Source organism: Benincasa hispida, chromosome 9 (assembly GCF_009727055.1).
Source record: "Benincasa hispida cultivar B227 chromosome 9, ASM972705v1, whole genome shotgun sequence".
Lineage (NCBI taxonomy): Eukaryota > Viridiplantae > Streptophyta > Magnoliopsida > Cucurbitales > Cucurbitaceae > Benincasa > Benincasa hispida.
The window spans coordinates 53,837,321-53,857,968 of record NC_052357.1 but is presented as its reverse complement, the minus strand read 5'-3'; the positions used below and the strand labels follow the sequence as shown (position 1 = coordinate 53,857,968).

General features: G+C 34.6%; 2 protein-coding genes across 2 annotated transcripts; one reads left to right on the top strand and one right to left on the bottom strand.

The window, feature by feature from the left end:
- The first annotated feature begins 1,463 nt into the window (after window positions 1–1,463).
- LOC120085780 (early nodulin-like protein 3) lies at window positions 1,464–4,242 on the top strand. Its single transcript, XM_039041964.1, has 2 exons — window positions 1,464–1,781; window positions 3,419–4,242. Exons 1-2 carry the CDS (start codon window positions 1,610–1,612, stop codon window positions 3,982–3,984), a joined length of 738 nt encoding a protein of 245 aa, XP_038897892.1. The 5' UTR covers window positions 1,464–1,609; the 3' UTR covers window positions 3,985–4,242.
- Window positions 4,243–4,338: 96 nt separating this feature from the next.
- Window positions 4,339–18,739, bottom strand: LOC120085779 (protein disulfide-isomerase 5-4-like). Its single transcript, XM_039041963.1, has 15 exons — window positions 18,478–18,739; window positions 17,672–17,762; window positions 17,348–17,442; window positions 17,073–17,130; window positions 16,632–16,816; window positions 16,451–16,508; window positions 9,659–9,699; window positions 9,430–9,504; window positions 8,702–8,758; window positions 7,657–7,723; window positions 6,113–6,259; window positions 5,692–5,913; window positions 4,828–4,980; window positions 4,625–4,702; window positions 4,339–4,541 (listed from the first exon to the last, which is right to left on the bottom strand). Exons 1-15 carry the CDS (start codon window positions 18,516–18,518, stop codon window positions 4,464–4,466), a joined length of 1,446 nt encoding a protein of 481 aa, XP_038897891.1. The 5' UTR covers window positions 18,519–18,739; the 3' UTR covers window positions 4,339–4,463.
- Between the last annotated feature and the right edge of the window lie 1,909 nt (window positions 18,740–20,648).

The window sequence follows — 20,648 nt, the reverse complement described above, 5'->3', positions numbered from 1 at the left end:
TTAATTCCTTTGTTCTTGGATTGATGGAGGAAGGAGGATGGATGATCAACTGATGTTTGTGGAAGTGCTTTACAAATGGAATTCCATAAGCTGTACTTTTTTTGACAAGGTTTCTTTTTAACTGTCTCTTTGAAAGTTAGGGTAGTTTTGAAATGTATAATCCTAGTGGTTTCTTCTTCTTCATAGTGTGAAGATGATCATGTGAATCTGTGGCTGATTAATCCTAAAAAAGAACAATGTATAAGTATGATTCTGTAATCTGTATTTTCTATATGTAATAACAGTACTGAATCTAATTTTAAGAATTCCCACTTCTTAAATGTTAATAAAAGTTAGATGGTCGTTTGGGGATGGTGTCAAAAGATTATTTTAAAGTTTGGGGTTGTCCAAGGAAATGTTCAAAGTCCACGGGAAGGAAGCATAGGGGAGAGCATGTCCCAAAAGAGAAATGTCAATGCCTCAGGATTTGGGCCGGCTAGCCAAGCCTGTGAATATATACTTGGGAAATAACTACGTCAGATCAAGATTGACACCCTTTGATCTCAAACACCAGAAACATCCCTGACACTGTCGCCATTACATGTAAATAGACGTATGTGTCAGAGGACACGCATATAAATAGCCCCATTCGACCACCCTAAAAGGAAGAGTATGTAATCTCCAAAGTAGAGAATCCACTTTACTTCTTTTTGTGCATAGTTGAATTAGTCATTCCTTGTACTATCTTAAGAATCGGAGTGCAGTATGCTTAGCAACACATCGATAGATCAACTCGAAGTATCTCGAGATCAAACGAAGAAGAAGCAGGCTGGAGGTCAAGTCTACCAAAGACTTGCAACTTAGCCCAACACAGACGAGATTTGAGCATGTCTTTCAGTTTTGTTCTCAGAATATATAACCCTTTAACTTGAGGAAAATCTCCAAGTCTAATTAAGAACAACAATGAACATGGGACTTTAACTATAAGTAGAAGTGTAATTTATAAATAATGGAGGGATCCCTTTGTAAATATAACTTTAGAGATCAATTATAAAGAAAACAAAAATCCATAGAAAGTTTTAAGGAAAATAAAACTCAAGACAAACTATTGTGAAACAGAATCTAAATTAACCGTATGTCATATTATTGAAGAACAATAAGGCATCTAGAACCAAAAGAGAATGAAGAAGAATGAGATATATTTGAAGGCCATGAAGGAAGAAACAACATGAAGATCCATTAATCATTCTCAAAGTAAAAGTTGAAACTTTTAAAGATAATCTAGATTGTTCTTGAATGGAGGGTCAATTCAGAATTATGTTTTCTTTTTGGTTTTTTTTCCTTGAAACTCAGATCACAAGATATGAATATTCTAAAAGAGAGTAAAGCAAAGCATAAACCCATTTGAAATCAAGAAATCTAAATGAGACAGATCATCAATTTCAGTACTTTAAGAAAAGCTTCAATGCTACAGCTCTGTGAGGTTCTTCCCTTTTCCACTTCTCTTTAAAATGGCATTTAGATTGCATTATAAAGCTGCATCAAAAAGGGTTGTTGAGAAAAAAAAACTCAGCTTTACTTTTTGGGATTTTGGAGAAGAAATTAAATTTAGTTTCCATTTGAGATTTCAATGGGTAAATTAGGGTTTGCATTTGGGGCTTTGGTTTGTGTGATGATGTTGATGCAGAAAGGTGAGGGCACTCAGTTCATAGTTGGAGGAGCAAAGGGATGGGGTGTTTCAGTGGCACAAAGCTATAATCAATGGGCAGAAGCAAATAGGTTTCAAATTGGAGACTCTTTGGGTATGTGTGTCCAAATTTTTCTTATTCATATCCGTTTGATCCGATTCCAAACTAAAGATTTTTTTTATTATTATTATTATTCATTTATTTTATCATATTTAAATGTCCATATTTCATATTTTGTGTTCAAATAAAAAAAACACTCGACTTATTTGTGGTTTCTAAATTTAAGTTGTAATGACTATGTTCGTATAGTTTAAAATTTATTACTTTGTAATCTCTGTAGTAAAAAGAAGAAAAAAAAATACATTTTTAGTCTTTAATTTTTTGGTATAGTTTCTATTTAGTTTCTAAGTTTCAAAATATTATACATTTAGTTCTAAGTTTTGAATTTGATTTTAATTTAGTCCAAGTATGTTACTGCTTTATTCTTGATATTTGAATTTTATTTCAATTTAATCCATATGTTTCAAAAGTTACATTTTTTACCTTGATTATTCACTAGATACTTATTTTTTTGTCTTTAGTGTTAATTTCTATTAATAAATTAAAAACCATTAAAATAATTATCATCAATTATGTTTCACTATTTTTTATCACTTTTTAAATTATATCTATAATTTAAGTTCATAATTATTTTTCATTAATTAATAGAAATTAATGTCAATGAAGTGAATATTTAATTAAAAAAAATTGAGATTAAAAATGTAAATTTTTTAAACTTGGAGATCAGATTGAAACAAACTCAAATCTCAAGGATAAAATTATAACATTTTGAAACTCTCCTATAAAGTTCTCATATAAGAGTTTTATCAAACCATAAGAATTAAATTATAACCTTTAAAATATATGAGAATAAATTATAACTTTTTTCAAACCTTAAAACCAAATTTATAACTTAAGCTTTTGACAAAATATATTGAGGGTACAATGCCACTTGTGATCTTTTGGTCAGTTGTAATGTTTTTAACAGTCAAATTATTAATTAGAATGAAAGTTCTCTGCATGTATATTCTAGACTTGCTAGCAAAGGGAGAAATATATATATACTACCATTAAAATATCATTATATAATAAACTAATGGTACAAGTTGGATGACCATGAAAATACCAAAAATCGATCCAATCGATCGAAATCAATCAAATTGAGGTTGGTCTATTTTCATATAAAAAATTTTGGAGAACCAACTGATATATAAATATTATTTTTTAAAATTTTCTTCTAAAAGATAAATATAATAGTAAGTCCACTACCATCAATCCAAACACAAGCCTATTATCTTAGTATTGATTTATTGTTTTCTTTTTTATATTGCCTAAATTCTAAGCCCCTACATGGTTCATCTTTTTTCATGTTAACGTAACACACTTCATCAATTCATCTTTCATTTTCATTCACTGTGTCTTTACTTGCAAAAACAAACAACAAAACTAACCGTAGATTTCACACACTTTCTTTGGATCTATTTTCGGTGTCAATTTTCTCCCAAAACCAACACCAAACGACTTCCCACAAGTGATGGTTTATGGGGCATGGAATAAGTAAATAGCTACCAATTTTTTTCTTTATTTTAGGAAGTTGTTTCTTTTAGAAGGATCAACAATAACTTGTTCATTAATATTATTAAATAACTTCATCCATTATAATTAAATTCTAGATAAAACCCTGGCTAAGGTTATGGTCCTATATTTTGCAGTTTTCAACTATGATGCTGGCCAAGACTCGGTGCTTCAAGTAACCCAAGATGACTACACTAATTGCAACATCCAATCTCCAATTAAACAGTATTCTGATGGCCATTCTATTTTCCAATTTGACAAATCTGGACCTTACTATTTTATCAGTGGAAAAAAAGACAATTGCCTCAAAAATGAGAAGCTTGTGGTGATTGTGTTGGCTGATAGAAGCAATTCAAATTCTAATCAAACCACTACTTCTCCTCCAATCTCTGCTCCATCTCCATCTCCATCTCCCTCGAATTCAACTGAGACAACACCTTCTCCTGCACCAGCAAGTGATCAAACGGGCGTGCCTTCTCCATCAGGGTCAACTGAAATCAACCCGTCTACACCACCTGCTGAGGAAGTCAATCCATCTCCCCCACCTACTGGGGAAGAGTCTCCGCCTCCATCTGCAGGGACGGTTGAGATTAACCCCGCACCTCCTGTATCAGGGCCACCACCGAGTGTCGGATATTCGATCATCCCGGGTAGCATTGGCTCCATTGAAGCGTTTGTTGCTGCTGTTATCTTAGCTTTCTAAGTAGAGAGGTGGTGGGTCATCTTTGATGACTATTCTTTTAAATATTTGTAAATGGTATATTTACCTTCTCAAAAGAACTATTTGGTATCTAGGTCAAAAAGAATATAAAAGAATGAACAAGCAATGTATTTTCTACTGTAGGAATTCTCTATGTTCAACATTCGATTCCACCAGTTCATGGAGAGTTTGTATTTTCCTCGGAATAAAAAAGCTAAAGTCTTCTCACGTTCTGCGTAAAGATCCATTGGCAGCTTGGAAGATCGCCTGTTCAGAGTTATTAGAAAATGTGGACGCATATAATTGAATTTATTCTGGAGTTCAAATCCTAAAAAATCATTTTCCAAGCAGGAAAAATTTCAACAGAACACCACTTCTTTGCTTGTTTAATAAAGTGTATATATATATATATATAACTAAAGTTTCACAAGTCCTGAAAAAAAAGCGGCATGTGGTGAAAATTCCTGGTAAAACTATGACTATCAAAAATTTTTGCCTAGTTCAACTTTCTTCACGAGTCTAATAGTATTGTGCAGAAGTGCATCCAAAATTCCAGCCACCTGTAACAGAAAGGAACACCTATCAGACCATGCTGCTCATCAACAAGAGATGAGGAACGATAACAGATACGTGTAGTACTGACCGTAAAAACACCTCCAATTATGGCACACACATTTGTGATAAAATGTGAAAAGGACTTCTGGTTTTCTGTAATCACCACCTTTTGATACAAAGAAAAAGAATGAAGGATTAGGGGATAGCAAAATCACTAAGTACTACTTAACAAAATAATGCAGTAATTGGATTATAAATCAAAAGGCGAAAAATGTTTCAAATGTACAAAACCTGCATGGGAGAGAGCTCAAAATGGAATTTCGCAACGGGTATATGCAGACTCTGGGCCACACTGCTGTGAGCTGTGTATTCATACTCTTCAAGTAATTTACCAGATCTCCTTGTCAACACCTCTGTTTTAACTATTTGAAGATAATGCTCTATCTGCGAGGGCAAATACAAAAGATAAAACAGTATATTTATTGCACGTTCAGCAATATCCGTAGCATTCCAACTTGACAATGAAAGTTATATCATATTGTGAATATTTATGTGTTCAAAAGTGAACTCAAAATAAGGGTTTATATCTACAATAAGCTGAAATTTACCACACACACACACACACACACAACAAAAAAAAAAAAAAAAAAAAAAAAAAAAAAAAAACCCTGAAATTTGCGAACTTATCTTCAAAAAAGTCTTTTGTTCCTTTCAAGCTGAAAATATATGTATTATAAGAACTGTAATAAAGTAAAGTTTGTTCCTTTTAATATCTCAAAGTATTTATGATCTAATCGATGTACCTTTTGAATTATAAAAATTTACTTCAAAGTAATTTTAGAATCAATAAAGGAAAAAATAACATAATGGAGAGGAGGTATTTGCTATCAACATAAAGGGACTAGTGAAAGCAAGTATGCTTTAGAAGCAACAGGTTAAAAGCTTTTCTCTGATCTCTCTTTAAGACGATGCAAAATAATTTAAATGAGGAGAAATTCAATCGTACAAAAGCAGTCAATATTTACTGTCTATAATTATAACAGTAATTGTTGACTTGACAAAAAAATGCTCATGATATGCATCACTGACTTAACCACATGCACATGATGAACACTACAACAGAAACTATTCAGCAGATCATATCCAAGAACTTACGGTAACATTTGCACCCAAGTCACGCTGATTAATGAATGACTGTCCGTTCAACCTGTCATGGCTTATACCAATGTATGGAATTATTTGTTTGGCATCCTTAAACGCCTTGGAGGAAATCTTCCTACCAAATGAAAGGTGGGATATTATGTGTGACATATTCATTTGAGATGCATCAAATGAATGAGATTCTGAACGAGCTGCAATTACAAGGCTTCCTGGGACCTGCAAAGCAGTTAACTTCAGCAACAAACTTCCAGAGTTTTAAGAACGCAGGGATTATTTAACCAATCAAATCAAAGTAACATGAATATCAAACATCAAGGGGACGAACTTGAAACATCTGGTTCCTATCAATTTAAATGTACATGCAAAAAGTTCCCAGATTTTTTTTTTTTTTTTTTTTTTTCAGTAAGAATTTGACCTTTTTTACACGAACATATCCTTCAATCCGGCAGCCTCCTGCTGATGGAGCAGGCCTCTTAACATTTCCTGTTGCATTGTTAGATTTGTCCTCCAAAGCTAGCTTTTGTGATCCCGCTGGAAGAGGTGCAATCAAATCTTCCATTGTCTAAGAGGAACAATGTTCAAAGATCAGGTGGTGCCGTTGCCAGATTTATGTGCAATTAAATTTCAGCACAACTATAATTAGGAAAAAATACACTTTGGTCATGAGGTCAGAGATGATGGGGTACATTTGGGTCCTGGAAGTTTCAAACTCTACATTTTAGTCATTATCCTTGCCGTTAATACTTTTGGTCTATATCGTTAATTATCAGTTATATGGTGCTGATTGGATATATTTAAATTCTTCTGTAAGATGTGGCATAAACTGATGAATTTTATATATGTGTGTGTACATATATATATATAGAAACTGACCTACCTTTCATTGATATAATGAAAAAAGACTATTGCTAAAAAGATATAACCTTTAGAAATGAGTGGAAAAAAAAGGAAATTGAAGGCATAACAATACAAGTGAAGAACAAAGACAGAATTGAGATTAAGGAAAAATAAAGGCAATCTAATTAAGGCCTATGTTTTGAATAGAAAAGCCCCGAAATGTGTTAATGTGGCCAAAAAAATATGTTAATTATTATTTTAGCTAATATTAGAATATTTGGAAAAAGAAAAAAGAAAAAAGAAAAAAGAAAGGTTCATTTCTCCCTTCTTTCAATAGGTTCATTTCTCCCTTCTTTCAATCTCTCCTCCCTCTTTCCTCACCCACCCACACCACCCCACGATTCAACAGCTCCCACCCCCCTAAATCTAATAACTCAATACATACACTCATTCGACAGCTCCCACCCTTAACTCAAGTTTCATATTGAAGCTTAATATCTAAACTTGAGCTTCACCTGAAACTTATTTCAAATATGAGGGAGACAAAACAAAGGGGCCGAGTGAATCATCATTTTTTAGGTAGGTGGTATCGTGTTCAAATGTTCTTTGACGAGTTGCTAGAAAATGGAAAAGCATTTTTTGGTTAGTTGGTTGGAAAATTCCAGCTCAGAAAAAGGGAAGCTCGTGGAGTTTGGGGGCACTGGTGTGACGGTAAGGGATGAGAGAGAAAAAAGAGAAGGAAGTACAAAACTAGAAGAAAAAGAAGAGAGATAATTTTAGTTTTCTTTAATGTGTATACATTGAATGACATTAGCAATTTATTAAATTTATGCCCCATCAACTAAACAATAATAGTAAAGAAAGGTCCAGTCGGCTTTGTAGTTGGGCTTTTTGTTAACTACAATAATGGAAAGCTAACCATGGGGACCAAAAACGAAACGATCTAAAATATCGAGGGTTAAAATGTCAAGTTTGAAACTCAGAGATCAAAGATTCAAAAGTGCACTTTTCCCTTAATTATAAGCAAGTGTAAACATGCACTTTATTTTCATTATAAAATAAAAATGCAGCCAAAATTTGGAGCATGATGTAATAATACTTCAAAGTTGAATATTATATAACCTTAACCAGCGTGTCCGTATCTCGATCTCCATAGTAAGATTCATGGTCATGGTGTCCATGGTCATCCCTACAAAAAAATGTTGAATAATTTGAAATATGCAGCAGATTGAAACCCAGAAAAGAAGGGGCGTGGAGAAGCGGAGATGAAGATCATATAAGAACAAAAGGGATAAAAATCTCAGAATGAAACTATTTGCTCAAACTGGGGTAAACTACAACTTGAAGCTATTTTATTTGATTGGAGCCCCTTATTTTAGTTTGGCTCTTTTTGGCAGACTTTCTTTTTGTATGTCCCTTGTGCTATTTCATCTTTTTTTCTCAATAAAAGGTTGGTTTTTCATAATGTATACATGTGCGTGGGTGGGTGGGGATACAATTCTGACATTCTTTCATAATATTACCAAGGGATATTTCCAGTTTTCATGCAGGCCAACTAATTGAGTTTCTTATGAATTTATCGTTTCTGGAAGTCAATTTAAGATGACTAAAGATAATAATATTTGAATATCAAGAAAATGTGAGGAAGCACTAAAGAAATAATTTTATTATAAACCCATGTTGCACAAACAAATAACCTTTAAAAAAAAAGGCAATTTAAATTCATAATTCATCAATAACCTGCACCTCTACATATTTTATCAGAGATTTCGACATTTCGAACACAGAGAGAACCGAGTAATGATAATAAGCATGCCTAAAAATTTTACAATTTATGATCGTTTTTTTCATCGCCCAATTTATTATCATTTTCTTGTTTGTGCTTATTCCTAATCATTGCATGCTTACAGAAACCTCGAAGTCCTTGCAAACATACACATCCCCAAATTTTTTAAAGAAATAACAAATTTGTATCACAGAAACTAAACGATTCTGCAGCTATATTTGTATACAAATCAAACAACATGGACAAAAATTATAGACAAAGCAAATTGAATACCACCACCACCACAATGGATGAAAGAAAAATCAATGAGAACAAAATATACACACAAAATATGTCATAGGAACTGGATGGAAATAATTTATCAAGGAGCGCTTCATTTACCTTACATCACTTCCTTTCCGAAAAATGCGGATAGATGGATAACCTTGTATATGATGCCTGAATTTCCCATTGTGAAGCATGGTTAGCATTAAAGAAACTAATTTGGGCAAACCAAAGAATTAGAGTGGTGCCATAGAAGCTTAAAGAGAAAGGGCGAAAGGCAGTAGTATGGGGATATTATAAGAATTCCTTATATAAAAAAAGGGGGGGTATTATAAGAATCAAAGATATAAATCTTCCCAGCTTTCAAGAGATCTAAAAGAAGAATTGGTAGTATAGAGATCAAAATAGAATCACAATAATGATGGATACCAAATTCCTCTTCGGATGGGTAAACCAAACATTTTGACTATTTTGGATAGTAGCATATATACATACAGACAAGATCAACTTTCGGCTAAGAATAATGGGGCCTGCTACAAAGGCACTTCACGTACTCAGAAAAAAGACGATAAGAGCTAAGGAATAAAGTTAGTTAGAAAAGGAGGAGAGCCAAGGGGATAGTTGGTCTTTCTGTAATAAAGACAATTTGGTAAGGCCTATTGGGTAAGGTCCATATATAACAGTAACCCTGCATGGGGCAGGGTGTAAGTCATCTTTACACACTAAAATTCTCTGGGGAGGGATAGAACCAGGCCTCTCGAAATTCACAGAAACCAACGTAGTTAATTTTCTTTTCTTTATTTTATTCTATTAGATAGTGTCAAATCAATAAAACTCTCACTTACTTCCGACACAAATCACCTTCTTCCGTGCAATCAACCTTTGCCATAAGAATTCGTCCATCTAATTCTGGATCATATCTGGATAAACAGGTGTTTCATTAAAAAGAGGCAGCGGCGACTGAAGAAGGGTAATAAATGTTACTATGACAATAAAAAACTATCAAACTTTCTTATCTTTAATCAAATAAAATAATAATACTGATAAATAAATAAATAACCAAAAGCAGAGCACCTTTCTCTTATAGTTTTGGCAGCCTTCTCCCATGAAGGTTTCTGGAATATAATAGAACTGGTAAGAAAATGGAAAACAGTAATGTAATTTTCCAATGCTCGTGATGGAATCATGTGCCAAGACTAATTACTATACTGTCTGCACAATGGCCATATGCAGGACCAACTATAACTTATATTTTTGGGCCTAAGATGTGTACAATCCATGATAATTCTAGGTTTAGATAAAGGATGCAAGCCCAAGATTCAGCTTCCTAGCTTCATCTTAATCAAAATTTAATCAATATATCAGACTCCTAACATAACAATTATCAAAGAACATGATGAAACAGCATCTCCCATGCAAAAATGTATGAATTTATATCTTTCATAATAAACGATTTATTAAAGAGTAGGACTCGGAAAAAAAAAAAATGTTCTCCCCTCTCTCCTCCTTTTCTCTCTTCCCCCGCCTCCCCACTTCCGACCACCCCACCAGAACTCTCCATGCCCTCCCTAGCCCTCCTTCCTTCTGACCGTCTCTCCCACTCCTCTCCCTCTGCCCCCCTCCCTCTGCTCCTCTTCCAGCTCTTCCACTTCCCCTGATCTCCTTTCTTGCCCATTTTAACCCTTGCTGCTTCAAGTAAAAGGGAGTTTTTTGTGTAAAGACCTTTCGACTCCTTGATAGGAGTGCTTTCCAGTCATGGAGATTAAAAGCTGCAACATATTGGGTCATTTCTTTTGTATGTGGCAAGAGGGTCCAGGATTCATAGTGGAAGATTTGAAAAAAGGACGGTCCTTGTTCCTCTCTTTAGCAGCAGCCATTTGGCTAAAAGAAGTCTTCAGAAGACTTTTGTTTGCCTCAACGGTTGAGTTCTTTTTGTTAAAAGAAAGAGTAGATGAGAGTTTCATACATCTAACCAAATTCAGAGTCAAAGACCATTGGTTTGTAGAATGTGCAGTGCGACCTACCACAGGGGGAAGAAAGAATATTCATGTTCCTTATGGGGTTGGATGTTCAGGCTGGCAAGAGTTCAAGGAAATGATTGATGCCAGCATCCATATCTTCAAAGATAATTCAGCTCAGCAAGCCCCTCAAGTGAAGAGTTTCTCAGAAGTGGTGAAAGGTATGTTCTTTCAACCATATCTAAAGCCTTCAAAGTTTAAGAATGTTGCAGCTCAAAAATCCTGTAGTAAAGGTCAACTAAATCAAGAAAAGGGTTCTTATTGGATTCAAAAAGATCATGAAGTTCTCAAGGAAGATTTTAGTAGTTTATGGCTTATCTCAAGGCTTTTAGTCTTCAATGATTGGAAGGATATCTCGAAGGTATTGAGTGAGGCCTTTAAAACCGGTGTCACTATCAATCCTCTGTTTGCAGATAAAGCTTTAATCAAAGTCAACAATGGTGATTTGGCCACTTTGATATCAAATCCGGGTAAATGGCAATCGTTTGGTCCTTTTCACTTGCTGTTTGAAAAGTGGAATCCCAAAATACATGGAAGAGCCTCTGTGATGAAAGGTTTTGGTGGTTGGATTTCAATCAAGAATCTTCCACTGGATTTTTGGGGAAGAAAGACCTTTGAAGCTGTCTCTTATACACATCTAGATGTGTATAAGAGACAGGGGTAAGTCTCCCTCCCCTGTTTTCACTAAAAATCAGGCTCCTCTACTTCAGCCGGCCCCCGAGCTAGCCCCAAAAATCCATGCCTCCTCCTCGGCACTCTTCCTCCCTCCCTGCAGTAAGCAAGCGCCAAAGGCAAGCAAAACAGGGGCTAAACGTCAGCAAAAATTCAAGCATCCCCCTGCCTTTTTAAATCATTCCCTAATCATTTCATCAGAAGAAAGTTAGCCAAGGACTCATCCAAGAAACCAAGCTTTAAAGCCAAGTCAGTGGCAATTCACAACCCGGATTTATTAGAAGCCCAATGCACCCAAATTCAAGGACAGCCTCAATGCTTCAAGTCAGGCTCCCCTTCTCCTCTCCCTACTCTCTTTGAACACTCTGTTTTTTCATTACCTAATATAGAGTTTACATTCTTGAGAGGTTCCACAACCCATCCAGGGGAGTTCCCAGCAAATAAAGGGGAGGTCCTCATTGATTCTCCTTTCAGTGTGAGTAGTGGAGAAGAAGTTTGGACAAAATCAGTTGGTTTTTCAAAAGAAAAAAGTAAAAGGGACCCTATAGTTCAAGATTTGAACCCCCTGTTTCAGACAGAGGATGACACTATTTTAGAGGCTGTTAGTTCAATTTTTCCAGCCATTCCTTGTGATCTTCCAGCTCATTTAACCTCAATTGTCAAGGACTGCCATCTCATCCTCGATTAATGTTTAGAAGTTGAGGCTACAATCCTTGTTTTAAGTCTGAATCATGAGAATTGTGTCGCGGAATACTAGAGGCCTGAAAGATGTTAACAAAAGGTTAGCTCTCAAGCGTTTTCTAAAGAAAATTAACCCTACAATAGTTCTAATTCAAGAGTAGAAAAAAAGACAGCTTTGAAGTGAGTTTCATCAAAAGCTTGTGGAGTTCTAAAGATATTGGCTAGGAATTTGTGGAATCTTATGGTTATTCAGGTGGTTTATTGACTCTATGGGATAAGAATTTGATCTCGGTAGTTGAAACTTTGAAGGGGGTATTCGTTATCAGTAAAATGCATCACTGCTTGTAATAAGACTTGCTGGATCACTAATGTCTATGGACCAAATGATTACAAAGAGAGAAAATTCATGTGGCCAGAGCTTTTATCTCTTTCATTTTATTATGTAGAAGCATGGTGCATCGGGGGAGATTTTAATATCACAAGATGGGCACATGAAAAATATCCATTGGGCAGAAGCACTAAAGGAATGAGGAAGTTTAACAACTTTATAGACCAAGCCAATCTTTTGGAGATTCAGTTGGGAAATGGCAGCTTCACTTGGTCTAGGGAAGGAGCTTCTGCTTCAAGATCTCTCTTAGATCGATTTTTCATCACCAAAACGTGGGATGGGTTGTTTGAGAAGTCTAGAGCCAACAGACAAGTAAGATCCTTCTCGGATCACTTTCCAATTTTGCTAGAAGCAGGGTCATTCAGATGGGGTCCTTCCCCTTTTAGATTTTGTAACCGCTGGTTGTTTAATAAGGAGTGCGTCAAGATCATCGAATCAGTTTGGGCTAATAGCAACATTCAAGGGTGGGCTGGTTTTGCCCTTAATCAGAAATTGAAAGGTGTAAAGGCAGCAATAAAGGAGTGGTACTCTAAATTTCAGGAAGATCAAAGAAGCAAAGAAGAGGGGTTGTTAAAAGAAATTGAAAAATGGGATGCCCTTGCTGATTGCTCTATCCTTGATAACAGTGAATTGGCACTTAGATCCACTTTAAAGTCAGATTTAATGTCTCTTTACAGATGGGAGGAAATTAATTTAATTCAGAAAAGTAAGTTGAATTGGTTGAAGTTGGGAGATGAGAACACAAGGTTTTTCCATAAGTATTTAGCTGCAAAGAAGAGAAGACATTTCATTGCTGAATTAATAGATGATCAAGGGGTGCCAACAACTTCTTTTCAAGAGATTGAACATCTAATCCTGAATTTTTACAGCAACATATTCCTGAAGTCTCCAGGTTTAAGGCATCTTCCATTAAACCTTGATTGGTCTTGTATCAATGCTACTCAGAACATAAGCCTACAAGCCAAGTTCTCTCCTGAAGAAATCAGGACTGCTGTAAGGAAACTAGGAAAATGTAAAGCACCAGGACCCGATGGCTTCACAGTGGAGTTTCTGCTGAAATTTTGGCAATTGATCAAGGATAATCTGCACTCCACCTTTGAAGATTTTTATAAGAATGGTAAGCTAAATGCATGCATAAAGGAAAACTTCATTTGTCTTATTCAAAAGAAGAAATTAGCAGTCAAAGTAAGTGATTTCAGGCCAATTAGCTTAACTACAGTGATATATAAGGTTGTTGCAAAGGTGCTGGCTGAAAGATTAAAATTGGTAATGCCTAGCATTATAGCCTCCTCCCAAAGTGCCTTTATTGAAGGAAGGCAAATTTTAGACCCCATCCTCATTGCTAACGAAGCTGTAGAAGAGTATAGAGTGAAAAAGAAGAAAGGATGGATCCTCAAACTTGATTTGGAGAAGGCCTTTGATCGTGTGGATTAGGATTTCCTTGAAAAGGTGTTGAAAAGTAAAAACTTTGATCAGAAATGGATTGATTGGATTCTGGGCTGTGTTAAAAATCCAATGTTTTTTGTATTCATCAACGGAAAACCAAGGGGAAGAGTGGCTGCCACTAGAGGCATTGGGCAAGGTGATCCCCTCTCACATTTCCTTTTCCTTCTAGTAAATGAAGTATTAAGTGCTTTGGTGACTAAGATCATTCAAGCCGGTCTATATGAAGGTTTTGTGGTTGGCAAAGATAAAATCCAAATCTCCATCCTTCAATTTGTGGATGATACGCTCTTGTTTTGTAAGTATGACAGCAGCATGCTTGCAAAACTAAAGCAAACGGTGGAGTTTTTCGAATGGTGCTCAAGGCAGAAGGTAAACTGGGATAAATCAGCCCTTTATGGTGTAAATGTGGATGATAAAGAGTTGCTTTCAATGGCTGCTGCATTAAATTGTAAGGCTGATCAGCTTCCAATCCTCTATCTTGGGCTGCCTCTTGGAGGGTACCCGAAGAAGCTGTCTTTTTGGCAACCAGTTTTGGATAACTTCCAAGCCAAATTGGATAAATGGAAGCGCTTCAATCTTTCTAGAGGGGGTAGAGTCACATTATGCAAGTCAGTTCTATCCAACCTCCCAACACACTTCATGTCTATATTTATATTGCCGGAAGGAGTTGCTTTGAAATTGGAGAGAATCACAAAAAATTTCTTTTGGGAAGGGCACAATGGCAGCAAGCTAAATCATTTGGTGAAGTGGGCTATGGTTCAACAACCATTGACAGATGGAGGTCTCGGCCTTGGTGGATTCAAACTTATGAACCAAGCCCTACTCGCTAAATGGGGCTGGAGGTTCTTCAAAGAAGAAGGCTCATTTTGGGGCAAGTTATCAGAAGCATCCATGGCACGAACCCTTTCAATTGGCATATGGCAGGTAAAAGGGGTAGAAGTCTAAGAAGCCCTTGGATTAGTATTTCTAAATCTTGGCTAAAAGTTGAATCGTTGGCCACTCTTAAGCTTGAAAATGGTAGAAGAATTGCTTTTTGGCTGGACCCTTGAGTGGGAGCGACTCCTTTCCATTCCTTGTTCCCAATTCTCTTCCGAACATCTTTCGGTTGCTGACCATTGGGACACCAATTTGGCAGCTTGGTCAATCACCTTCCGCCGATTGCTTAAAGATGATGAAATCGCCTCCTTTCAAGATTTGCTTGGGGTCATTGCAACAAGGAAAGTTGAAGAAGTTATTGATAGCAAGGTTTGGTCTATCTCAGCCTCGGATCTCTTTACGGTCAACTCACTTAGAACATACCTCTCCCACTCCTCCCCAATGGATAAATCGTTATTCTCGGCCCTATGGAAGACTTGCAGTCCAAGAAGAATTAATATTCTTGTCTGGATAATGCTTAGTGGACAGTTGAACGTAGCCTCGGTGTTGCAAAGTAAGATGGCAGCCAATAATATCTCTCCCTCAATTTGCCCTTTGTGTCTAAATTGGTCAGAAGACTCCCTCCACCTTTTCTTTCATTGTTCCTATTCAGCTTGGTGTTGGAATAAGTTGTTGTCCTTCTTCAATATCTCATGGGTTATGTGTAATGACTTTAAGGGCAACTTGCAGCAGCTGTTAGTTGGTATAAACCTTCACAAACCCAGCAATTTTCTATGGTTGAATGCAGTAAAGGCACTGCTGGTTGACCTTTGGTTTGAAAGAAATCAGAGGGTGTTCCATGATAAGGTGCTTGGATGTCAAAATCGGTTCGAATCAGCCCGTCAACTAGCTTCTTCTTGGTGTATCCTCTCCAAGCACTTTAATGCCTACAGTTTATCAGAGTTTAATCTTAATTGGAGGGTGTTTACCTCCCTCCCAAGTGTCGGGATTTAGCCTCTTCAGCATCCAGTGATTTTCTTAGTTTTTTCATTGTATTTTTCAGAATGTTCATTTAATTATTAGCCCCGTTGTTTGTCCTTTTGGGAATGTAAAGAAGCTATGCTTCTGTTTTAAGCTAGTCTTAGATAATTATAGGATATGATGAGGGCGCTAAGGGGGTGTCAACCTAGTTGAGATGCCCGGGTGCGCTAGCTGATCCGTTTTGGCTTTCAGTTGTTATTTAGCTCATTGTATAATCCTCTTGTACTTTGGGCTTTTGCTCGATATTCTCTTTAATTAATGAATTGTTTCCGTTTCAAAAAAAAGAGTAGGACTCGGAGAAAAAACCGAACGTTCTTTGAGAAGTGATGTTAAGACAGAAAGTGCTAGAAGTTTTTAGACAAGAAACAATTACATTAACAGTTATGAAATGGTCAAAGAACAAGGAATCCAACCCTTGTCCAAATGACAACTAATAAATGTTTTTTGTTCTGTAGAGCAATGTTTCATCTATGATCGATAATATATAAGTAATTCTTAAGTAATTAGTTTACAGAAAACAATTTAAGACTCTATTTTGATTAATTCACCATACAGATTCTTAGTTTAGCAGGAAACGGGCAGCTTGAACAATTAGGATGAAAGAGAATCCATATACATAACAAAAAATTAAAATTCAAAGAAAAATCAAGTACTCAAAAAACTTTCACAAATGAATATTAATATCCACCTGCAAATAACTTTAGGGATCTCTGCTATACACATATACTTTATATACAAAAGCACAAACAACAGAATCAAGCTTACCAGCCTATTACTCCAGTAACACCAAGGGGCATAAAAATTAACCACCAAAATAGGATGCCTGCAGAATTTTAATTTGAAATGTATCATAAGAATTGCATTGATCATAATGATAAACCAGTTAAAATTAAGAACTGAAACTCAAAAAGTAAAGAATTAAGCCCCTGATATTGATAATGCTTACTGATTAGCATATCTATCAAAGTTCCGAGCATTCAACACGGCAGAACCTTCTTTGGTTTCTTCATCTACTTCATCCCCATGCTTAATCAAATTTGATAGTGGTCCTGAGTGAAACTCAGATCCAGTGGACCGCAAATTTGAATCTATAGAAAATTTACGGATTGTTTTCGTAATATTCAACCTATTCTGTAGAGGAGGAAAATATTTAGCCTACTGTAAGCCAATGAAGTTCAGAAGGAATCAATACACGCTCAGTTATTATGTGCAGAAACAAGTGATGATGTTATTTGAACAAACATAAATTTAACTTGTTTCGTATTAATTTCTGGTGGTGTGGGGGCACCTAGGCCACTCAATTGTTGTATTACTATTGTTCAGCCATATTTACAAACTTGTTTTTGCATAGGTAAACGACTGAAGACATTGAAGGATAAAAACTTACCGTTCCTAACACATCATGCACATCTACAGCAGCAAATTCGCATGAGAGTGCAGGGAAACTACAATCAGAGAAATAAAGAAGGAAGATGAGTGAGAAATTAGTCAATCAACGACTTTATTTTATTTTATTTTTGGTTGGTAGAGAACATGTGGATCAATATTCTTTTCCTTTTTTTCCCTTGGCGCAACCTGCATTGGAGGGTCAATATTCTTTTCCATGAAAACCAATTTCATTAAGGACTTTCGTAACATGTTATATAAAGAAACATACAGTACCTGATATTAAAGTCCATCCGTAAGAAGTCACCATCAGTACTGTTGTCAACAATTACAGACGTAGATGTGCTAACACTCAAATAATTACTCAATTCCTGGAATACAAAATTAAAGATCAAGACCAACAAAAACATATAGAGGAAAATAAAAAGGATAATATAAAATTGAACAAGCATAAATAAGGAACATGGCTTAACCCCATATTAACTACAAGAAATGCAAGCAAGTTGAGCTGATTGTCTTAGATTAGGCGGAACAGTAACCCAGCTTCATGCACAATTAGTTGATTTTGAATATTTAATTAAAAAGATAAAAACAAAGTACCATTCCAAATAAAAACACCATGGACAGAGCTGCTACTATTGATAATCCTGCACCAGATAATGTTGCCTCCGTTAAATCTCTTGGTATTTTCCTGCACATAAAGAAATATTTCAACGTGTGCAAAACCATATCTGTACTAGAAAACTGGAAATCCTATAGGAATGCAATTCAACTAGGTAATAATCTTTCTACTTGTCCCAGGAATATTACATCCCACTACGCATGTTTAGCTAATTTTATCTGTAGCCTAGAATTGTCAAGGTGCAGAACTACATTTGCAATCAATTCAAGCCTCTTAATCTAGTGCAAATCAACTACGGCTAAATGCATAACATCATTCAAGCCAGAATCAAATTCCAAACGAATGCCATATCCCTTCCAAATAAGCGGTTAGGTTAGATATCATTTTGATCTGCAAACAACCAGCTCTATGAAAATTACAACCCCAGGAACAAAAAAGGTGAATGTAGATCATTTGACCAAAAAAAAAAAAACCAAGGCCATCAGAACCTCAAACAAAACCACCATTCAGCCACCTCGCCCTCCCAATTAAATCATAAACAAACATGCCAGAAAAACACAAAAATCCCACACAGTCGATTTACATATACCACCACCAACGCTAATCACAACATTCTGACAAAAGACCCGAAGATAACCAGCAACATTTCAAACAAGAAGCGTAAAGAAAACATAATAAATAAAGAGAAGCGTGGCACTGCATGAAATATCGCGTCAGTGGGTGCACTGAGAAACAGAGACCTGGTGGAATTGCGAAATGCAAAAGAGAGAGAGATCTATCTGACCTGTAGAAATCTACAGATTTGAGCTTCGTGGAGGAAATCATGGCTGCGAAATCCACTCCACAGGCTCAATCTCGAATGAAAAATGTAGAGATGGAGCGAGAAGAAGAAGAAGAAGGTGGAGGAATTTGCGTCGGTTTGGTAAAGAGAGAAGTATCCCGTCTCTGACGAAGGCGTTTCTCTACGACGTCAGTTGGCTCGCTCCGAGTACACACCAAAACCAAATTATGGAATTTTATGTTTTATTTGGGAGATGTTGGCTTAACTAGTGAGAAAAATACTCGGATGCATCTCCGTATTTAAAATATCGATCACGAAAATATCTAAAGTCTTAATTTTACAAATTTTTTTATAAAAATATAAAATTATAAAAAATAATAAATAAATTTAAATTAGTTATAAACGTTTTATTGCATCAAATAAGAATATTAAATTTTATTATTTTGTGTAAATAGTTTTCTTTATTTTTTTATTTTTCTATTCATTCAGAAACTATCAATGATAGAAACCAATAGAAGTTTATCATTGATACTATCGATAATGAAAACATATATAAGTCTATCACCGATAGATGTTAATAAAAGTTTGTCAGTGATAAAAACTGATAGAAGTCTATTATTGACAGAGACTGATAGAAGTTTATTAGTATTTATAAGTGATAAAAACTGATAGAAATCTATCGTTGATACTATAATGATTGAAATTGATAAAATCTATCACTGATAGAAGCTGGTAGAAGTTTATCAGTGTTTTTTTTTTTTTTGTTATTTCTGTAAATAGTTTGACATTTTTTCAATCGGTGAAAAATTCTCTAAGTAAACATGTTTATTATTTATATTATATATTTATTGTTTGCATTTTAATGTTTATTTTTTGTGTTTTGTGTATTTTTCTATGAATATAAATATCAATTCACTACTCATGTCGATATCGAACCTATAGAAATGTAGAAAAATCGATACGTCGATGGAAATTTAATATTATGATCTCATTTAATAATTTTTTTAAAAAAATATTTATCTTTATACAACCTACTAAATCAAGTTGTTCGATCATAATTTGTCACATGATAAATTATCTTTACTTATTTTTCAAAATATTTTAATTCAGTTTTTTTGTGAATGATATAAGTGAGATGCATAAAACATGTGCATAGGGATGCACCCGAATATTGCATGTATGTTTGTCAAGATGTTTGAGATTCAAATCTTTTGAAAATTATTAAAATATCAAATTAAATATTTTGAATAAAACGTTATATTCGTCTCCATACTTTAGAATTTCTTCAATTTCTAATCTATGTACTTAATAATTAATTTTAAATTTTTAGTAACTACAACTAGTTTATTATTGATTTTTTTTCAATACTCTTTATCATCTATTCGTATTACCATTATAAATTTTGGAAATATATTTACACGTTGTATTTTCTTGCATGAAATTATTATTATTATTTAATCAATTTCAATAAAAATTAATTTTGATAGATTAAGTTTGAGATATATTGAAAATATAAAGATTAAAATTGAATGTTGAAAATTTTTTCAAAAGGGACATTTTAGCTATTAAAATTTGGAAAATGATTCAAATGAACCATAACTTTTACTTTAACTCGATACAATGATGATTGGACCATTATTTTTTGGGACAGGGTGGCTGACATATGGTAAGCTCTTTTCTTAGTTTTATGAAAATTAAGGTGAGTTTAACTTTTAAAATTAAATTAGTTATTAAAAATATTGTGATGTTAATTAAATTATGTTCAGTTTGATTTCATTTTTATTAATTGATTTGTTAAAAATAAATATTATGATTTTTTTTTATTTATATAGATACTGATGTGGCATTTGTGTTTTAAACGGGTTTATTTTATATTTGTAAATATCTTTAGAATAGTTGTGCTGTTTTATAATAATAAACAAAAATATTTTATTTTTTGTTCCTTATAAAAGGATACATACAAGTTTTAAAAATAATTATCAAATGGCTTCTTGGTATTTTTAGAAAATTGGAAACAAAAAACTAGTATGGTAACATGTTTATTTTATTATTTGTACTCAAATACATTTATAATAGTTGTGCTGTCTTATAATAATAATAATAGAAATAGAAATATTTGAATTTTCTTTTTATAAAAGCATGCATACAAGTTTTTCTTTTTTTAAAAAAAATTA